Source organism: Psammomys obesus, unplaced genomic scaffold (genome assembly GCF_907164565.1).
Source record: "Psammomys obesus unplaced genomic scaffold, mPsaObe1.curated_primary_1811, whole genome shotgun sequence".
Lineage (NCBI taxonomy): Eukaryota > Metazoa > Chordata > Mammalia > Rodentia > Muridae > Psammomys > Psammomys obesus.
In genome coordinates, this window is record NW_026596162.1 from 13,302,354 (window position 1) to 13,323,605 (window position 21,252).

Below are 21,252 nucleotides of genomic sequence, written 5' to 3' on the forward strand. Positions count from 1 at the left end.
GCTGCATACAGACAGTAAGGACAGCATCTTCCTCTCCTCCACACAGAGAAACCGATAGACAAGGACAGCCTGCAGTCACTAGGTCTGAGCAGGGCTAGCCTTCCTGTAGGAATGGCTCACCCAACTCTCTAGTTTACCAAATCCATCAAAGGCCATCCTGGAAGCCAAGAAGGCAGCTGTTGGTAGAGAACGTGCCTTGATACCAAAAGCACTTGAGCCTGATCCCCCGGCACTCATGCAAAAAGCCAGCTGAAATGCCAGTGCCGGGAGGCAGAGCCACCCCTGGAGCTCATCAGCCCAGCCTAATCGGCGAGCTCCAGGTTCCAGCGAGAGGCTGTCTCAAAGGTTCAAAATGAATGACACCCAAGGCTGACTCCTGGCTTCCACACCCTCATGTGCAAACACACACACACACACACACACACACACACACACACACACACTCTACACCTTTTAGGCCTTGAAGATCACCAGGTCCGTGAGCCTGGGTATCCTCTGTTTTTATGTTAGCCATGTGATGGTCACAGTTAAATTCATGGTGAACACTTTTGTCCTGACTGAAACAAATTTTATAGAAAGCTCCAGGTAAGATCGGTTAGACCTCCCAGATGGGGGGCAGGCCCTGCCTAGAACCCACAAGGAAGACTTCAGACAGGAAAAGGGCAAAGGGATATGGGAAATGTCAGGACTCACCTTGTCCCTGGTTGTCAGGAGCCCGGGAGCCATTTCCCACGCTCCAGAATAATCCCCCTGACGAAGTCTATTTTCAGAGTGCAATCTGAGGAAGAAGAAGAAAAGTGAGGGCACTCAGGAAGGCCCTTCAAGTCCCAGTGCCCCCCTCCCAGTAGAAAGTAGATAGAGGTGAGGTGGGCAGGGTGGCAGAGAGCACCCCTGCAGCCCATTCTTAACCAGTAAAGAGAACCCACAGATCTGCACCAGTCCATCAAACCCTGTCTCCAGCTGAGTAACGGCGCCTCCATCCTCCAACAGCTGAATAAAACTCAGAGCGCCCACAGGGCAAACCCTCACACAGAAATAAAGCTCCCGAGCACCCTGAAAACATCCAGACCTGCTGGAGGCTAAAAGGCAGGGTCCAGGAAGCCCAAAGTAGAAGGAACGAGAATTGCCAATTATAGACCTGGGGACAACGGAAGCTGAGCGAACAGAGGCCTGATCTCATGTGGCCTGGCTATGCCCACTCACAAATCTAAGATGAGGATCCCAAGATTTTAAATGTCACTTGGAAATTAGGTCATCTGCAACATTCACCCCACTCCATAGAAAGTCAATTTCGTAAACAGATTGTCTGAAGAAGGAATAGAAGAAGCGCTTCTCATAATTAAAGGCAAGAAAAAAAACATTTCTCACATGATGTGTGCGACCTGTACTAGATCCTGGCTTACATACATAAACGAGAAAAGGAGACTATACAGAAAAGTTAAGTGGGGCATGAGACAATGTCAGAAAATTCTAAGTATTATTAGGTGTGATTATGACATTTGGGGTAGAGGAAAATGACAGTTATTATTAAAAATCAAAGGTTCTGAATGATGAATTGATATTTATAATTATTGTTAAATATGAGGCCCTCAACAAATAAAAGTATTAAAATATACAGGGGGGGACACTTTCAAGGAAAGTACTTAAAAAGTATAAAAAAGTATAAAAAGTATAAAAAAGTACTTAAAAGACATGTCAATCAAACTTATCATGTGAACCTTAGAGAGGCCTATTATAAGTACTCAATGAAAGAAAGAACTGAGATTTGTTCTACAGATGGCATGACTGTGGAGAAAAATCCACGTAACCAGCCAAAAAAAAAAACAAAAACAAAAACAAAAAACAAAAAAAAAAAAACCCTAAAGCAAGTCGTTTTCAACTAGTAGATACAAAGTTAATAGTAAAATATTATTTTCCTATACATTAGCAGTAAACCACTGGAATTTGTGATTAAAACAGTACAACATTTACTATAACATCCAAACAAAGAAATGCTAAGTGTAAGTTTTTAATTATGAGATGGCTACAAGGAAAAGGACAAAACTCTGTTGAAAGAGAGGAAAGATCTGAATAAATGAAGACATATACCATATAATACGTAGAAAAACTCAGCACTGTTAAGGCGTCAGTTCTCCCCAACCTGGCCCATAGATAAAACACATGCCCAATCAAAATCTTGGGCAATTACTTTATAGATATTTTTAAAGTTCAAATATTCATATTAAAAGACAAAGGACACAAAAGAGTTCATCCAATCCTGAAGAGCAGAACCAAACACTGCCAGAGCCCACGATGCAGTGACAGCAGTAATCACGACAACAGAAGAGCAAACTCAGAAACCCATCCACACAATGAGTCAAATGAACTCTGTTTCAAGAGATCGGAACTGTTCTGATGAAGATGGTGATGCCTAGGCTTGGGGATAACATTCTACAACAACCATGTTCAAAGTGACTCAGTGAAGAGGCAAACCAGAACTGACCCAGGCCTTGAGGGATTGCAAGAACAGCTGGACCCAAAAGCAGGCTCTGGCTTGGGCCTCTAGAAAAGAGCCAATTCCAAAGAAATGCACACTCTGAGGTGAAGACTGAGTACAGGGCCATTTACTCATTTACAGGTGACAAATCTATGAACCCATGGAACCTTTGAGCTGTTACACTTCTTGGAATGACTACAATGTTTTCATCCTGTAAAAGTTAAAAGTAAGTCCTGAAGCCGGGCTCAGAGGGCACAGTGGGTGCAGTGGCACATACCTGTAATCCCAGAACGTGGAGAGGTAAGTAGATCTTTGTGAGTTCAAGACTAGCCTGATCTACAAAGCAAATCTAGGACAGCCAAGGATACACACACACACACACACACACACACACACAAAATACAGAAAGAAAAAGAGAGAGAAATAAATCCTGAGAGGGGGATAAAAACACTGAACACCTTTTTGAAAAAAGCATGTGAAAACCTACTTCCATTGAAGTCTCAATGGTAGAGAAAGAAAAAGAGTTATAATGTAGTTATCCTGTAACAATATCCCCACCAGGCACCAGAGACTAACACTAAAAGTCCATTGCAAGGACTGGGCTACATCTTTGGGAGTTAACAGTCAGTGGGGCCCAAAGCACTTCTCCAAACATTCTAGGCTATGGCCACTGCTCTTGGCTACCCTCCAAAACGTGACAGTAAGACCCTGTTGCTGAAGACACCACATAGTTGCGTAACAGAACGTGAAGAGCTCAAGCTGGCACTGACCTGGCAGCTTTATTTCTTCTGACTAGCTTTCAACTGTTGAAAGGTGCTGCGCAGGCTACCAGAGTGAAAAGGTAGTCATCAATTGTACCTCGCTATGACCCTGTAAACTACAATAATGACTGGCCTAGCAATATGCAGATATGTCCCCTGGTGCAATAGTGACAAAAACATTAAGGAATAACCAACCACTTTCTGATTGGATATAAGCATTACTCCACAAGATGAAACCTTGGAGAGCTGCTTGTTATTGAGCTCTCAGCAAAAAAAATGTTTTCACCCTGGCCTTCACCTGGAGACAGGGATAGGCAGAATGTTTCGCCAAGTTACTTCCCTTTTGTTTGTGTGAGGATCACACAGACAGGTGGTCGAGGTAAACAACTTTGACTTCTCAATGAACCCCTTCATTGTACTGAGGTGCTTTGCCCCGACCTGACCGTAAAAAGGAATTTTGGAATAAACCAGGTGAGACAATTTCTACTGGCAGCCCTCTCAAGTGTGTAGACACGGAATAGCTCCTGGAGGGGACCCTACCATTATTCTGCTAAATGGATGTAGTATAATTAAACCAATTCCTAATGATGTGTTGGTTTACCCACAGGTTAATGCATCTCCATCCTCATTTGAGACACTTCTGTTTACAGAATGATTAACGCCGAGACCACAGCTGGCTTGGTGCAGAGTAAGAAACTGCAGCCAGTTCAGCCCTAATAGGAACATATATACTACAAATCCCCAGCCAAGGCTCAGGAATCACTGAGGAAGAGCTACCAGAAAGGGGCAGAGGTGGTGGGTGACTTCAAAGAAACAGTGTATTAGGATCACAGTAGGGCAGCTGTACACATGAACTCACAGCATGCCCAAGACCTGTGCAAGCAACAATTAGCTCCTGGGAGAGGAGAGGACAGTTTTCTCTAAGAGTATAGCCTACGGTAAGCCAATCACGATACAGTGAAATACCCAAGAATATTTGGGCAGCACATATTAGTTGTAATGGGTTTTGTTTTATTTTTTTGTTTTTTTTAAACACAAAGATGACTGGGTAGAAAAAGCAGGAGGATCTGAGAAGATTTTGGGTGGTAAATACGATCACAATGAGTTGTATGAATCACTCAAAGACCTAAGAAGAAGAAAAAGACCTGGCCACACCTCCAGCAATTCAGCGAGTCAGCCGACAAGCCCTTGGACATGAGGGAAATGTCCCTTTCCTCCGCAGCACTCCAGGCTCTCGGAAGGTCCCAAAGCTCAAGGGAGCCACACAAGGTCAGAAGCCCACAACATGGACAAAGGCCAACATCCCCAGACCCTCTCTCTCCCTCCCTCTCCCCCGCACACACTCCCCACATACACACACACAAGCCTTGGCACACCAGGGCTCCAAACTTCACGGTTGGCCCCAGTCTCCTGGTCTTTGTTGGTCCCTTCAATGGGACAATTTTGTATGTTTTCCCCCGCAAGGCAATGCTCCTGCATGAACACAGGTCCTGTTGAGTAAACTCTCCTGAGACTATTACCCGAGACTCCCGTCCTCCCCAACTCAGGAGTTCCTGTGGAGGACGGCTCCGATCCCTCACCTCGCAGTCTCAGTGGCGGGTGGGAGTGGAAGGATGACATCTGGGTGCCCCAGATCCAGTCTCCCTGACAGCGCATAAACCCAGGGATCACACCCCCACAGCGTAGCCTGGGAAGCAGGTCTCGGGCCAGGCTAACCTGCACCTTGTCTAGGACACGGCACTGGACCCCAAATCCCACTCCCACACGGCCCCCTCCCCACCCGAGGGTCTTCACCGAGACCCCCCTCTGAGAGGGGCAGCGCAACTGATTCCGCTCCCAAAGATTCCACGCATCGAGGATGGAGCAGCCCCTGCCGCCTGAACCTTGTGGTGGCCCGCGCCAGCTCTCTGGAATCTTCTCCGCCTGGAGAGATCTGCAGGAGCCGGGGTGGTCCGCACACTCGCTCACCAGACCCGCAGGAGGACCGTGTACTCGCTCAGGTGACGACTGCAGGATGCGGAAGTACACCGGCCGGGATGACGCGCGCGCATTTCGCTACCCACGCAGCTCTAGACGTGGGGGAACTACAATACCCAGAATGCTGCGTGCAGCAGGACGCCCGGTACTGAGTCCGACGCTGTAATCCGAAGCTTCGGACGACTTGGAGGGGTCTCCCCACCCCTGCAGGACGACAGGGTTGGGTCTGGGAGAAACTGAAAAATTAGAAAAGCCAAACCGAAATAATCATCAGGTATTTTTCAAGGAGGCTCATTGACCAATTATTTTAGAAAGATGTGTTATCTAAATGCCTTCATCCTGGCAACTCTTCTTTACACATCTGTTTTAAATGACATGGTGTGTTTTAAACTGTAGCATGTATGGATGCACTTTTTTTTTTAATGCCAAAAATTCTTGAAAACAATTCTGATTTTTGTAATGATTACAAGAAGACGAGGGCAAGCTAAGTTTGAAGACATTTAAAGCTGTAATGTTTAAAATTACTTTACTCATACAAAAATCACTTGTTGGTTGTAACAGAAAGGCAGATCCTTTGCAAACAGGAATTTGAGTGGAACTGAAATTAATTGATCTTGAATTTTGAATTGTATTCCTGGGAATTTGACGTGAGTAGTATTTTCAAAATATTTCCTATTTGCTTCTTAAAGTGAAGTAACAAATATCAGAATTCACAGGGACCAGATTCAGTCTTCCACGTAAGTCAGGCTTTAAAGGGACAAAGTGCAGATGTGGAAACACCACATCGAAACAGTGAAGGCAAATCAGCGATACGGATAATAAGTGGAGTGAGCAGGGAACTTCCCTGGTGGAGAACATTTTCTGTTCCCAGAACACAGAAGGGAGTCCTGGGGGAACCAAAGCAGCCTGAGTTCAAACGACAAAGAAACCCAGAGATGGGCACTGGCTCCCTTTCTTCACCCATCCATTGTATACGGACAGCAGGGGACACAAAGCTGCCCCATCCAGGAGAAGACCACGGGGGAAATGTTAGCGGGAACACAGCGGGTGAGCGACAAGGCTTACGCTGTGAAACAATAAAGCCTTCAGAGTTTTACGTAATATCTGGAAATGGTTTCACCTCCACAGTAAGACAAATGTGGGCCTCAGAGCCTTTCCTGTTTCAGCTAAGAAAGCTCAGAACCAAGCCTAGAAAAAGATCGAATTGTTTACAAGTAACCTCATTTTATTTGTAAACGTACTTAGAACACGTACCTACGTCACACTAAGTAAGGCAAAACTTTGAAGGGTTAAATTTTTCAACCAAAAGATGTCACACAAGAAAAATAGGATTATGGTGCTCAGATGAAGAAAAAATAAAATCAATAAAAATAAAATTAACAAATAGGGGGAGGAGCTGGAAAGATAGCTCAGCAGTTAGGAGCACTTGCTGTTCTTGCGGAGGTTCCATTTCCAGCGTCGACGTGGTGGCTCACAACTGCTTTGGATTGCAGTTCCCAGGAATCAGACGCCCTCTTCCGGCCTCTGCAGACACGGCATGCACCTGATGACTTCGTGCAGGCAAAACACTGGTCAAAGGAGAGTAAGGAACGCCTTGGGGAGCTGGTGACCGGCTCCTTGGATAATGTGCGTGGCACTCAAGCAGGAAGACTTAGGTTTGGATGCTCAACACCCTGTTTCAATTTTGTTGTTGTTGTTTTGTATTGCATTTTGAGACAGGGGTCTCTCTGTATCCCTTGGCTGTCCAGGAAACTCACCACGTCGGCCAGGCTGACCGCAGACTCACCGAGATCCATCTGCTCCTGCCTCCAAGTGCTGGAGTTAAAGGTGTGGCACCATGCAATCTATATGATTTAGAGTGACCGAAGAGAACACCTGACAAACACATGCAAAAGAAAAAGAGAGCTGGGCGTGAGCCCAGAATGAAGCCAGCATTTGGAAGCCAGCAGAGGACCCCGGGTGTCTGTCCATAAGTCCAGAACACCTCCAGAAGCCGTTATCCAAGGTCATCTGATTTTCTTTTCAAACTGTTAAGACGCCTAAGAAGCTTCTGTCCTGAAACTGCTATAATGCCTTTTAGTTCAAAAAATGTTTCTCAAAGGAGTGTGCATACTGAGACAGAAAACAAACAAACAAACAAAAAGTATGCTGTCCACCACTCCAGAGAAGGTGGGACCTGGGAGAATGGAGCCAAAAACTGAGGCGGACTAAAGAAAGTCGAATGCAATAGCCAACTTCAGTCATAGCATCAGCCAATTTATACTGAGGATTAAGAAAAAAAATCACCTGAGTAAAGTTGTTCTGCAATCAAGCTGAGGACAAGCCACATGTGGTAAAAACATGTTTTCCCATAGGGGCATATAAACTTTTTTTTTTTTTGAGACAGGGTTTCTCTGTGCAGCCTTGGCTGTCCTAGACTCACAGAGATCTGCCTGTCTCTGCCTCCCAGAGTGCTGGGATTACAGGCGTGCACCACCGTGCCCAGCGCATATAAACATTTAATTGAACAACACAGGCAAGCACTAATGAGAAATAATGAGTAACCTAAAATAAACTCCTATCCACCACCAATGGGAAGAGCATAGAAACACATTCCAACAACAACTCAGTGTTTTGTAGAAACTGAGGTCATAAAACTCTTGGGTTTTGTTTGTTTGTTTTTCTTCTTTAGTTTGTTCCGTTCCGTTTTGTTTTTCTCACAAACACTCAGAATTCTCACATGGCTCCATTCTTGGGCCTTGTTCCAACAGGATGACAGACGGTGGAAACTAGACTTTTCCACCGTTGAAGAGGAAGGTCGTTGATAAGAACTGAGGAAAGATGCAGTCAGGATGTGGTAACAGTAGAATGAGACCCAGCATCATGCATTCTGCTTTACTCTAGTGAAGATGCAGGTGGGTGCCGATACCTAGATAGCTGGTGCCTGTGGCTTGGAATGCTCACATATGTGTTTCCTAGCTCTGTCATCTGAAAGAATCCAAAGACAGTTATAGCAGCAGTGAGCACATCTTCCCACATCTGGTTCCTAGGCCATTCTCTACTGGAGGAATCAGAGCTCCCTGTGTGGGACTTACAGGGAATACACAGAATGAGCTTAGATTATCTCATAGTACCAAAAAGTTGCAAGAATTAAAAAACAAACTGATGAGATTATTCAAAAGGATCCAGGAACCAACTCAAAAATCTCACAGCACCCAAGTCTGTAACAATTTGTTAAAAAAAAAAAAAAAAAAAAAAAACCCTGGGTCATAATCTAAACTATAAGTATCCATTGAGTCAATATTAGTGCAAATTATTAGATAAATAAATAAATGTGAAAAAAAAAACATTCAAATCTCCAAAATCAAAGAATGCCAAACGATGTATGTAGACAGTCTATCCCGGAGAAGTTAAAGTACTGTGGAGGCGGAAGTGGGAGGATCTTAAAATCGAGGCCAGTCTGATCCTAAAAGTCACCCCATGGCGGCTTCCTTCTCCCCCACTTCTCCTCCTGTTACATCTTCTGCTTCCTCTCTCTCCTTCTCACTTAGTGATCCCTCTCAGACCCCAACCCCAGGAACCTCAACTCCATCTACTTCTCCTCTGCCCAGTTACAGGATTCTAGGTATTTTATTAACCAATTAACATTCAAATTAGGTAGAGCAAAGTTTACACAGCTAAGACCAGCGTACATGAGGATGTACTGCAACCAGATTTGGGGGAGGGGTGGACAATATTTAGCATTAGATTTCATAGTACCAGACAAACCCCCACAGCCAAGAAGTACAGATTATGTGTTTGATTTTTCATTACAGGGTTATAAGTTCAGTCACAATTAGAAATTACAAACAGAACAGATCTTATCCTTATTATCATCCCCATGGCTCCAATTTAAAGAATCTAAAGAGTGTCTTCTCCGATGCAAACACATTTATTATATGACAACCTGCTTTTAGGCTGGCAGCGTTTGTACTAGGAGAGCACTCCAGACAAACAGAAACTGTCTGAACCAGTCTTTTTATGAATAACAAATACTAATACCCAAGTTCTTTTGCTATATGTGTCATCATCTACACTATAGCGTGGAAAAGTTTATTTTAGTCCATCTATCTTATTTACTGAGCTCTGTTCCTCCAGGGGTGTACCCTGTTCGACCCTCTATCCTTAAACTACGTTTTCCAAAAGCTCTAAGCTTTTGGAATAAAAAGAGAATAAAAAGAGACCTTGACTCTATAACCTGTCCTCCTGGTCAGACAGAGTTTGTTACCCTGCACTAATTATACTGTTTGAGTTAGCTCAGGGGCAGATACCCCAAGAAGACTCTTGGACCGCTTCTAGCTGTGTGCTTATCTATGCTTAATGATCTCCAGGGCATGAAGAAGACTTTCAATAGTAGACAGATAAAGTTAATCTTGGTATTTCCCTAAAAAGACTTAGATATAACTTTCTCAGAAAAAGACAGAAAATGAATCATAATGCAGAAAGTCCCCAACGATGCAACACACGGAGACCAAAACCCAGAAGTTAGATATAGAATATTATAGCAGTAGCAATATATTATTCTGCTCAGCTTTGCTGGAGCTGTGTCAAGCAGCTGTGCTGGCTTCATGACTCTCGCCATTTCCAGCGGATATGACTATGCCATATCAGTATAGCAGAATATTATTAGGGATTGTTTTATTAATGCTTTTTTTTTAGACAAACAGTGTTTGAGTTGACCCTGGGTCTCTGGGATATTCTAGTCTCCGGCTCTTGGTTACACAGTGTCAGGCTCCTTCTTGTAGAATGAGCCTTAAGCCAAATCAGAAATTGGTTGACAACTCCCACAAGCTCTGTGCCATCATTTGGTGGCATATTTTGCAGGCAGGACAAATTGAATTTCTAAGGTTTTGTGGCTGGGTGGTTTCCACGTTTTGTTTGTTTGTTTGTTTGTTTGTTTTGGTAGCCTGCAGAGTAAGCATCTTCCCTCACCAGAGACTAGAACAGCATAGGGATGAAGGCTCCATGTAATCACCCAGCTCTTCTCCGTGTTCCCCACCCATAAACGCTATTCTTTTCTCTGTCCCAGGGAGATCCATGTGTCTGTCCCAGACCGTTCCTATTTTCCCGATGTCTCAGGATCTACAGGTTATGTAGCTTGGCTATCATTTACTTACAGATAATATCTACTTACAAGTGAACGCATGCCATATTTATCTTTCTGGGTTTGGGTTACCTCACTCAGGTTGATTTATTTTCCTACTTCATCCATTAGCCTAAAATTTTCATGATGTCATTTTTTTTAACAGATGAATAATACTTCATTGTGTAAAAATACCACATTTTCTTTTTCTCTTCTTCTGTTGAGGGGCATCTAGATTGTTTCCAGTTTCTGGCTATTATGAATAAAGCCTCAATGAACATGGCTGAGCATTTGTCCTTATGATAGAATTGGCGCATCCTTTGCCCAAGAGTGGTATAGCTGGATCATGTGGTGGATCAATTCCCAGGTTTCTGAGGAACCACCATACTGACTTCCACAGTGGCTGTAAGAGTTTGCACTCCCACCGGAAATGGAGGCGTGCTCCCCCTGCCCCACACCCTCACCAGCATGAGCTGTCACTTGTGTTATCACTTTTGCCCATTCTGACAGGTGTAAGATGGAATCTCAAAGTGATTCTGATTTGTGTTTCCCTGGTGGCTAAGGATGTTAAACATTTCTTTAAGTGTTTCTCACCCATTTGAGATTCCTCTGTTGAGAATTCTCAGTTTAGCTCTGTACCACATTTTCAAAATTTTCAATTTTGGATTATTTGGGTTTTTTTTTTTATATTTAAGTCTCTTGAGTTCTTTATCTATTTTGGGTGTTAGTCTTCTATCGGATGTGGAGGTGATAAAAATCTTTCCTCATTCTGAGAGCTGCTGCTCTGATTGACGGTGTCCTTTGCCTTACAGAGCTTTCTAGTTTCATGAGGTCCCGTTTACTAACTGTTGATCTTAGTGCCTGCACGATCAGTGTTCTATTCAGGAAGCTGAACACATGTGCCACTGTGAAGATTATTCCCTCTTCTACCAGGTTCAGTGTGTCTGGTTTTATGCTGAGCTCTTTGATTCACTTGAACTTGAGTTTTGTGCAGGGTGATAAATATGGTTCTATTTGCATTTTACATGTAGACATCCAGTTTGATCAGCACCATTTTGTTGAAGATGCAGTTTTTCCAGAGTGTATTTCTGGCTTCTTTATCAAAAATCAGGTGTGTGGCTTTATGTCTGAGTCTTCAGTTCAATTCCATCGGTCAACAAGTCTGTTTTTATGCCAATACCATATGGTTTTTATTCCGATAACTCTAGTACAGCTTGAAATCAGGGATGATGAAACCTCCAGAAGTTCTTTTGTTGTTCAAGATTGTTGCAGCTATCCTGGGTTTTGTTTGTTTGTACTTATGAAGTTGAAAATTGTCCTTTCAAGGTCTGTAAAGAATCATGTTGAAATTTTAATGGGGATTGCATTAAATCTATAGGTTGCTTTTGGAAAGATGGCAATTTTTACTGTATTAATCCTCCTGATCCATGAACATGGGAGATCTTTCCATCTTCTGATATCTTTTTCAATTTCTTTCTTCAAAGACTTGGGATTTTTATCAGACAAGTTCTTCATTTGCTTGCTTAGAGTTACCCCAAGATAGTTAACATTATTTGGGGTTGTGGTTAAAGGTGTTGTTCCCCTGATTTCTTTCCCTGGTGAAATTTTTAGAGTCATTTTATCTGCAAATAATGATGCTTTTACGTCTTCCTTTCCAGTTTGTACCCCTCTTGATCTCCTTCAGTTTCCTTATTGCACTAGCTAAAACATCAGGTACTATATTGAATAGGTAAGGAGAGAGTGGGCAAACTTGTCTTGTTCCTGATTTTAGTGGAATTGCTTTGAGTTTTTCTCCATTTAATTTGATGTTGGCTATCAGCTTGTTGTAGATTACCTTTATAATGTTGAGGTATGCTCCTTGTATCCCAAATTTCTCCAGGACTTTTATCACAGAGGCATGTTGAATTTTGTCACAAGCCTTTTCTGCATCTAATGAGATGATCGTGTGTGTGTGTGTGTGTGTGTGTGTGTGAATGTGTGTTTTCTTTCAGTTTGTTTATATGTTGGGTTACACTGACTGATTTTCTTATTTTTGAAACATCCCTACATCTCTGGGAGAAGGCCCACTTGATCATGGTGGATGATTTTTTATGTGTTCTTGGATTTGATTTTCATATTTAGATATTATTTATAATTCACTTTATACAGTAGGATCATAAATAGGGTAAAGGTGCAAAACTATTACTTCCTAAATGGATATCCTACTTCCAGCTTTCTTAGTGGTCTTTTTTCCTTTTTTGAGAGGTTTTACTATCATGAACAGGCTGGCCTGGAACTTGTGATCCTCCAACCTCCACCTCTCAAGGGCTAGGGTTACAGGCATGTGCCACCATATGTATCTTACTAACAGTCTTAGCCCAGCTCTTATCTCAAGTCAGATCCCAAGAAATCAGATCTGGCCAGGATCCCAGGAATTAAATGGAAAGGGTAATTATGAAAAAAAGAACGGAATATAGTAAATAAATCTGTATTGGAAAGATATCTTCAGAGGTGTTAACACAAGCTCCAAAATTTCATACTGAAGGGGACAAGAAGGACTCATAGTCAGGCGGTCTCCATAAAATGGTCGATCACACACACCTTAACCATAGAAAGGTAGCATTTTCTTGGAATCAGTGAGTGCTTATGCATGGAGGAGAGGGGGACAGTCCCTCATGGGGCTATCTGCCTGCAAGCCTCCAGTGTTCCTACAAGGGAAAGGCAATGTGAAAAGGACTCTCTCTGCAGCACTCCAAAGGGTTTGGAACCGGGTGTCATAAGAGTTGGCAGTTGGTAATCGTTGGAAAGAGCCTTACTCTTATCTTGGTATCTTAACCCTTAAAGAAGAAGGGCACTCGGCTCTGGATGATTGTTCCTTAAATGACTAATATATCCACAAGCACAGTTGAGCAGGAATCTGACCCAAACTTTATGACAAAAAAGAGGAATGGAAAATTAAGGCTGACATGCCAAGCTTTTGACTTGCTTTTCATTAAACATCAAGCCCAATTGAAAAGCCAGCATTGTAGTAAACATAGCCATGTCCCTGCTCTAGCCCTTCCCAACACTGATCACGCCACCCAATTTGTTACTGTTCCCTTGGTTTTTGAGACATGTTTATGCGATGTAGCACAGACTGGGCTTGGACTTTTGATCTTCCTGCCTTGGCCTCTTAGAACTGTTACTGTGATATATTAATTTATCACACTGTATTTTCTACACCAAATTTAAAAGAGTGACATAAAAAAAAGAAAAGGAAACCATTTGTAAAATGCAACATGATTTGTAAAACAGATAAACTGCATAGTTAAGAAACAAAACCAACAACAACAACAAAGAACTTAACACAAATTTGTTCAGATAGACCATCTACTGTTTTAAAAGGCAACTTTTCAAAATAAGTACAGTCAAATAATTTGCCTTTATTTGCAATTCACGAACCAGGTAGCATTTCATCTAAAAATGGAGACATGTTAAGCTGGGCATAACAGACTGTCAGTTTTCTCATAAGGCAGCTTTAACAGGAACCAAGAATCAGCAGAACACAAAAAGTTGATTAATGTCAGTAACATTCCTTCTGAGACGAAGAGCAGAAGGGACTTCCATAAGCCTGATAAAACCAGCCTGGTAGAAAGCAGCTGCCATGTTGAAGCAGAGGTAGAAAAGAGCAGTTACTGGATTTACTAGATTTATTAAACCACTGCTCACTCCCAAAGAGGACTTCACTTTGTCACTGGAACAGAATGGCCTAGAGAAGCAGCTAAAACACAATGACTGTTGCCCTTAACAATGTATCACAAAAGCTGACTTCTGTCAACTATAACATATGGCTTTAAAGACAAAAGCTGACTGCCACACAGCTTCCGTAAAATCTCACCTGCCTGCCCGATCACCCCACCTCGTGGGTTTGGAGTATAAAATAAAAATGCCAGCTGGATCCAGGGCCAAAGCCTTTCTGGAGTATCCTGGCCTCAGCCCACCAGTGACAGCTCCCTTCCACTATCATTCGTGTCCGAGTGTTTATTCTAGAGAGATTTCCATGACAAAGTCTCTCCTTATATCTCAAAGGTCAAACAAATACCTTGACTTTGGGCTGGTGAAGCGGAACTTTGGCATGACTGGGTACATTTTGGTTTGGTCACACAGAAGCTGACTGTGGGTGTTCGGTCCGATCTAATGGCTGTCCAATATGTTTTACTTCCCAGAACTCTCATAACTCTTATAAAGGAAAACATTTAATTAGGTATGGCTCACGTCATGGTGGTGGAAAGCGTGTGGGCAAACAAGCAGGTGTGATGCTGGAGAAGCAGCTGAGATTTCTACATCCGGATCCTCGGGCACCCGGGAGGGAGTGACACTGGGCTTGGCTCAAAGCCCACCCCACCCAGTGACACACTTACTCAACAAGGCCACACCTCCTAATAGTGCTACTCCCTATAGGCCTGTGGGGGCCATTTTCATTCAGATCACTGCAACTTCTAAGACCACAAACTGACCAAAATGTCATAACAACTCCCATGTTTTAAAGATAAGGTCACAATTTGTTACATCCTGGTGTAAAAATTCTGAAATCCCTCTCAGCATCATCTGTGGCCAACCTTGCCTCCCTAGCTACTCTGATAATCCTCTACTGGCAAGCGACTCCACCTTCATTTCTTTCCTCTTCCTGTGACAAATTACCCTGACAAAAGGAACTGAAAAGGGAAAGCATTTATCTCAGCTCACAGACCCTCACAGTAGGAAATCATGAGGCGGAATTTCAAGTAGCTGGTCACGTTGCACAATTAGAAATGGAGAAGGATGCTGGGTCCAGTGGTGCACATATGTAATCCCAACAGAAGCAGAGGCAGGGGCAGGCGGATCTCTGTGAGTTTGAGGCACAACCTGCGCTACAAAGCAAGTCAAGGACAGCCAAGGCTACACAGAGAAACCCTGTCTCACAAAGAAAGAAAGGAAGAAAGAAAGAAGGAAGGAAGGAAGGAAGGAGGAAAGGAAGGAAGGAAAAAGAAAAAAATGGTGAAAAATGAATACAAAACTAGGGCTAACTCTGTTTCTCCATGTAGTACAGCCTAGAATCCCCTGTCCAGGAAATGGTTTCACTCACATCAACTAATGAAATGAAGAGACTCCCTCACAAGGCCAAGCGGGATAGTGAAGGCCTTTACCCCAGCATTCAGGAGGCAGAGGATCTCTGGGAGTTTGAGGCCAGCCTGCTACACCAAGGGAGGACCGTGCCATCCAGGGCTACAGAGTAAGACCCTGTCTCAATTGGAAGGCAGGAAGGCAGGAAGGCAGGAAGGCAGGAAGGCAGGAAGGCAGGAAGGCAGGAAGGCAGGAAGGAAGGAAGGAAGGAAGGAAGGAAGGAAGGAAGGAAGGAAGGAAGGAAAAAAGAGATAGAGGAAGAGACAGACAGACAGACAGAGAATGTAAGTACTTGCCAGAGATGGGAAAGGGAATAAAAAAGTTAACTGCTGAAGGCCGTAGGGAATTTCTGAGAGCGATGGAAATGGTATCGTGATTGTGGTGGTGGTTATATAACTGTATACCTTTGCCAAAATTCATCAAATTGTACACTTAAAACAGCAGATTTATTGTATGTGGATTATATCTAAATAAAACTGATTTTTTTATTTCAAAAAATTACAGATGCACATACCCCTGGGCCCAACAAATCCATTTACAAGTCTAATCGTGAAGCTGTTCTATGAAGCTGGAGAGATAGATCAGTGTTGGGTCAGAGCACTTGCCACCCGAGCACGAGGGCCTGAATTCAAATTCACAGCATCCAGGTGAAAATCTGAGTATGGCCGCACTTGCCTAGAGCCCTCGCTCAGGCTGAGGGGCTGCAGGCTGGCAGCGTAGTCCCAGTGTCACTGAGAAATCCTGTTTTAAAGAAAGAAGACAGAGGAGGGACAGAACGGGACACTGAGCTTCTGTGGCTCCACGAGTGGATGCACAAGTACATGTACCCGTGCACACACGCATGCGCGCACACACAACTATTCTACAAATAGACTTCCACACATAAATATTCACTGGGTTACCACAGCTCTGCTTGTGATTCCTCACTAACGGGAAGCTAAGCAGTTAGGGGCTGGGCCTGGGAGAGACACTCGGGTCAATCGAAGGGATGCATCAGTAAAGACAGAAAACTTCCGGGTGATTGCCATGGTCTAGGTGAGGGTGTTTGTGGCCTCCCTGGAGATGGGGTTCCCTGAGAGCCTGGCTCCAAGCAGATCTCGTGTTCTCTTACTCTGCATCTATAAAATGCCTCCTCATTCCTATAGCCTTCTCACAGGCAAGTCTCTGAAAACTGAAAATACTTTTGTTTCTGAGAAGTCGCACCTTTCGTCTTAATTTTAAGTTAAAAGGGTACGAGCACAGGAAGGAAGTTTCTGAGAAGGGCAAGGACCAGGCGGACAGTGGTGCCTGGATGCTATTTGACTAATCTACCACCAGATGGCAGCACGGCTCTGTTCTCAGGAAGTCAAATCCAAAACTACGGCTATCCAAAAAGAAAGCCTTCAGCACATAAACGGCCAAGGTGAGCGCTTGAAGTGGGGCTTGAAACCTGAGTATGAAAGAAGACCTTACTACATCTAATTAGTGCTTAGTAGTGATTATATGTGGAAATTAATGTTTTATATATACAGCTGAAATTATTTTCACTGCTTCTGTACTTCTCACAAAAGTAAATGTACACGCGTGGCTCACATTATTATATCTCTAGTGGACAGTGTTTCACAAAACCGTCTGTAAACCCTCACAGCAGTATCTACATGGAGCCAAAAGGCGATGTTCCTGTCTCTGTCCGAAATGACAGGCTTGAGGGTGCCATAGAACTACTTCACCACCACAGGAGAGCCAGCCCAAAGAAGTAGTCACAGCAAGGTCCTGAGAGAAGCCAGGAGTCTCTGGCCATCCCGGCTGCTCCTCCTCTCTGCTGGGTCAAAAGGCAGCGGCTCTCAGCAGCTGACCGTGGCAGCTACTGAGCGGGACTTCACCTGTTTCTCTCGCGTCTCCAGTCAGTGCAATCACAGTGATGAAACAGAGCTGGGTGAAGTGGCGCACGCCTTTTATCCCAGCACTTGGAGATCAGAGGCAGCCTGACCTACATCATGAGTTCTGGGACAGCCAGAGCTTCATAGCGAGGCCCTGTTTTGGGGACGGGGAGGGGATGAGGAAACAGTGAATGGAGAAGGGAAGGAACCACCCATGGGTCAAGAGTAGGCTATAACTATGTCTGTACCTCTGTTTCTTACTCTGCCCGCCACGTTGAGGCCCTATAGGAGTGGAAGAGAAGTATCTTCCGCTATGCCTCCAGCGCCATGGGAAATTTAAACCAGTGGTCATCTGTTCTGTTAGGCAAGAGCTTAGTGCCCGAGAGAGAGGACATGGAGAAGCATGGTGGGCCAGCTCAAGGCCCTGAAACAGGCCCTAACGATAGCAGCTGCGGTCTATTCCAGATGAGCCAGCTCAAGGTCCCCAAAACAGTAACGGGCAGCAGTGGTCCTTGATAGATGGGTCAGACTGAAGCATTTCAAGACTTCTCCAGGAGAGCATGTGTTAAGTGTTGCCGCCCCTTTCCCTCGCAAACTTTCCACTTTAGGGGTATCTAACCCTAAATGTACACACACACACAATTTCTAACTTGTGTGTGTGTAGTAGTATTTTTATTTCTGTAAGACAGGATCTCACTATATACATCACCCAGACCAAGCTAGTCTCAAATTTAAAACTCTCCTTCCTCAGCCTCCAAGAACTGGGATCACAGATGCATATTCATTTACTTAGATATTTTATGTTAGATTGAGCAAAGCAACAGCGAGTGGACTCAACCCTGGCAGACATGAAGGAAGGCTCATTTAACCCTAAAGAACATATTATGTTATATATTATATATAAATATATATTCTTTAGGGTTAAATAGATATATATATTCCTGTATCTCCTATATAATACAATCTTGTACCTCATGCGTTTATAATGTATATCCTTGTACCTCATAGTTCTACTTTGACTGAATTCTGAGCAAAACGGTCTTCTGAAAAATGCACACTCCTTCCTAGAAGTGCCTGCTGAGGGAACACAAAGGTGGGAACAGCAGGAAGCAGTATAGCCACGGTGCAGCCACTTTGGAGGTGTGTCACAGGGGTAGGTTCTGAGGTTTCAAACTCATGGCTGTTGTCTCATGACACCAGCCCTCAGCAACTCTGAGCCACTGCACCAGCACCATGCCCGCCTGCTACCGTGCTCCTTACCACGAAGGTCCTGGCTCACCCTTTCTTCCCTAAGTTGACTTGCTTGGTCACAGTGCTTTATCACAGCAGTAAGAAAGTAAGACATACTGTGTGCTCTTTCCATCACTGAAATGTGTTTTACTCTAAGTGCCCATGCTTCAATTAAATGCATTTCTAGATATTTTTGTAGGTATTAGACCTACAAACCTTAGTTGCAGACAATTCACTATTAGCATCTAGTAGTGCTATCACTTTTTCTATGTTTTTTCTTTAACAGAATCTTTGGGGATTTCTATCTATAACATCTTTGTCATCTTCCAATAGTAACAATTTTACTTCCTTCTTTTCAATTCAGATGTTCTTGCTTCAGTGTTCTGGCTAGAAGTACTGCATTTTCAATAAAGGTGGTAAAAGTGGACTATTGTCCTGTTTCTTATCTTCAAAGTCAAATGCCATTTCTGAATGTATCAAAATAATCATATGGTTTTTATCTTTCATTAATGTGCTTTGTCATACTGATTTGCATTGTTAAACCATCCTGAATCCCTGGAATGATTTCCACTTGATTGTGGTGGAAAACCATTTAATGTGCTTTTGGATTTGGCTTTCTAGTTGTATTGAGTTCTGCATCTATGTTTATAAGCATATTGGTCACTGACTTGTGCCTTTGTATAGTTTTTTTAAAATATGTTTTTTATGTGTGTTAGTGTGAAGGTGTCGGATCCTTTGGAATTGGCATTACAGACAGCTGTGAGCTGCCATGTGGGTGCTAGGAATTGAACCCAGGTCCTTCGGAAGAGCAGACAATGCTCTTAACCACAGAGTCATCTCTCCAGCCCACAGCCTTTGTATAGTTTTACTCTATGGATAATGCTGGCACTGGAGAATGAATTTGGAAGGCCTTTTTCCTCTTCATATGATTTTGAAACAAATGAGTTTGTTTTCCTTTAAATGCTTAATATATTTCAGGAGTGAAGGCTTTTCTTTAGTGGGAACCTTTTACTAATTTATTGCTCTTTGGTCTGCTTAGGTTTTCTACATCATTCAGTCTCAGAAACTCTGTTCACTTCTAAAGTTACCAACTATATAGAGCGGTTCACAATTATCTCTACATTATTTTTAAAGATTTATTTATAGTGTTCTGCCTGCACACCAGAAGAGGGCGCCAGATCTCATTATGGATGGTTGTGAGCCACCATGCAGTTGCTGTGAATTGAAAGTAGGACCTTTGGAAAAAAGCTTAGGAGCCCATCTCTCTATTTCTACAGTCAGTTGTAACATCTCTATTTCCTGATTCTGAGTACTGTTGTGTCCCTTCCTCAACCCCAAATTGCTAATTTGCTTTTTTGTTAAAACTGGGTTTTCATTTATTTCTGCTCTAATATTTCTTTCCTTTTACTGATCTGGAGACTGGTTTGTTCTCCTTTAGTTCCTTTAAGTGTAACAGTAAGTTGAGATCTTCCTGTTCTCATGATGTACATACTGGTCACTCTAAATTCCCTTTCAGCAGTACTTTAGTATGTGGTTCCCATTTTTGTTTCATGAAATTTAAAATTGTAATATTCTTAACTATTGGTTACAGTATAAATTCTGTAATTGCCATGTTTTTGTCTGGGTGATGCAGATTACTAAGAGCTCCCCTATTATTTTAGTTGATCTATTTCTCTAATACTTATTTATATGGATATCCCAAAGCTCATTTATCAATTGTTAAATGGCCATTTTCTGATGCCCATTTTATTCCTTATCAAAACCATTCCAGAAAGTTCCTGATGTATATAGGCATTCAAAGTCTGTGGCTTTTCTTTTATTTGTGCCCATTATTCCCCCCAAAAAGGGAGGCTATTATTCTAAATTTGTAGTCACTTCTGCCATTTCAGCACTAGTTGGTACCTTCAGTCGTTTGCAGTCTTGTCTGATGTTGATTTCCTGCTAAAGACCACCTGAAGCTCCTGTTTCAATGAGCAGTTACAGAAACATTCAGATGACTCAAGCCACTGAATAACTGAGAACACCTCATCACACCAAGCCTTTCTCTGAGAGATTAGTGGAAGCCAATGAGTGGTTACAGTCATTCACCTGTGATTAGGTATCATTGATATCCCTTTTCTGGGCATTAGGTATAGAGATTAGCCCCAGTTAATTTAACTATTTTTCCTCCAAAGTAATTCATCTTGTGCTGTCAGGGATTGAGTCTAGGAGGGAAACCCATGGCCACCAACAGCATGAAGGCCAACACCAGTGCAAAAGTAGCAAATGCCTGGTTCTGTGGCACACTCATAACCAAGGAATGACACAACCAGGCACAGCAATGCAAGCCATACACAGATCCAAGTAGCTGGGCTTTGCGTCACCATACTAACTGGGGCAAGACACTGGGATGCACCGAATGCTTTTACTTGGGTTCTGTCTTGTGCTCACTTCCCTTTCCCAAAACATACACACACATCAACAATCTCACTCATCCTAAGTTGGGAACAGGTTATGGATTTTAAGTCTCTTGGCTCCCAATGATAGCATCATAGCACAGCATGTCTCATGGCCACAGTAAAACAGGCTCCAGCTCCAGCTCAATTTCAAACATGAGTTCATCACTACTGTGTGGTGTGTACAGTTCTTAGGATAGGAAGCTGTCTGCAGAGGACTGCGTGGGTACATGAACTCTGGGTACTGTAACAAAGGATTCATGGAACACAGGCACCGTGTTTCAAGGTGAAA

At 43.2% G+C, this 21,252-nt stretch overlaps 1 protein-coding gene across 2 annotated transcripts in view; it reads right to left on the reverse strand.

The window, feature by feature from the left end:
- Znf169 (zinc finger protein 169) overlaps positions 1–5,226 on the reverse strand; it is a 36,457-nt gene extending 31,231 nt beyond the window's left edge. Inside the window, exons 1-2 of one of the 2 annotated variants that reach the window (XM_055595176.1) lie at positions 5,121–5,226; positions 694–778 (exon numbers count right to left, since the gene is read on the reverse strand). In XM_055595176.1, coding sequence (XP_055451151.1) covers positions 694–726 — 33 coding nt within the window. In that variant the 5' untranslated portion in view covers positions 727–778; positions 5,121–5,226. Of the gene's footprint in view, positions 1–693; positions 779–4,591; positions 4,971–5,120 lie in introns of those variants that run through there. The other variant, XM_055595175.1, reaches the window with a different exon arrangement.
- Positions 5,227–21,252: the final 16,026 nt, after the last annotated feature.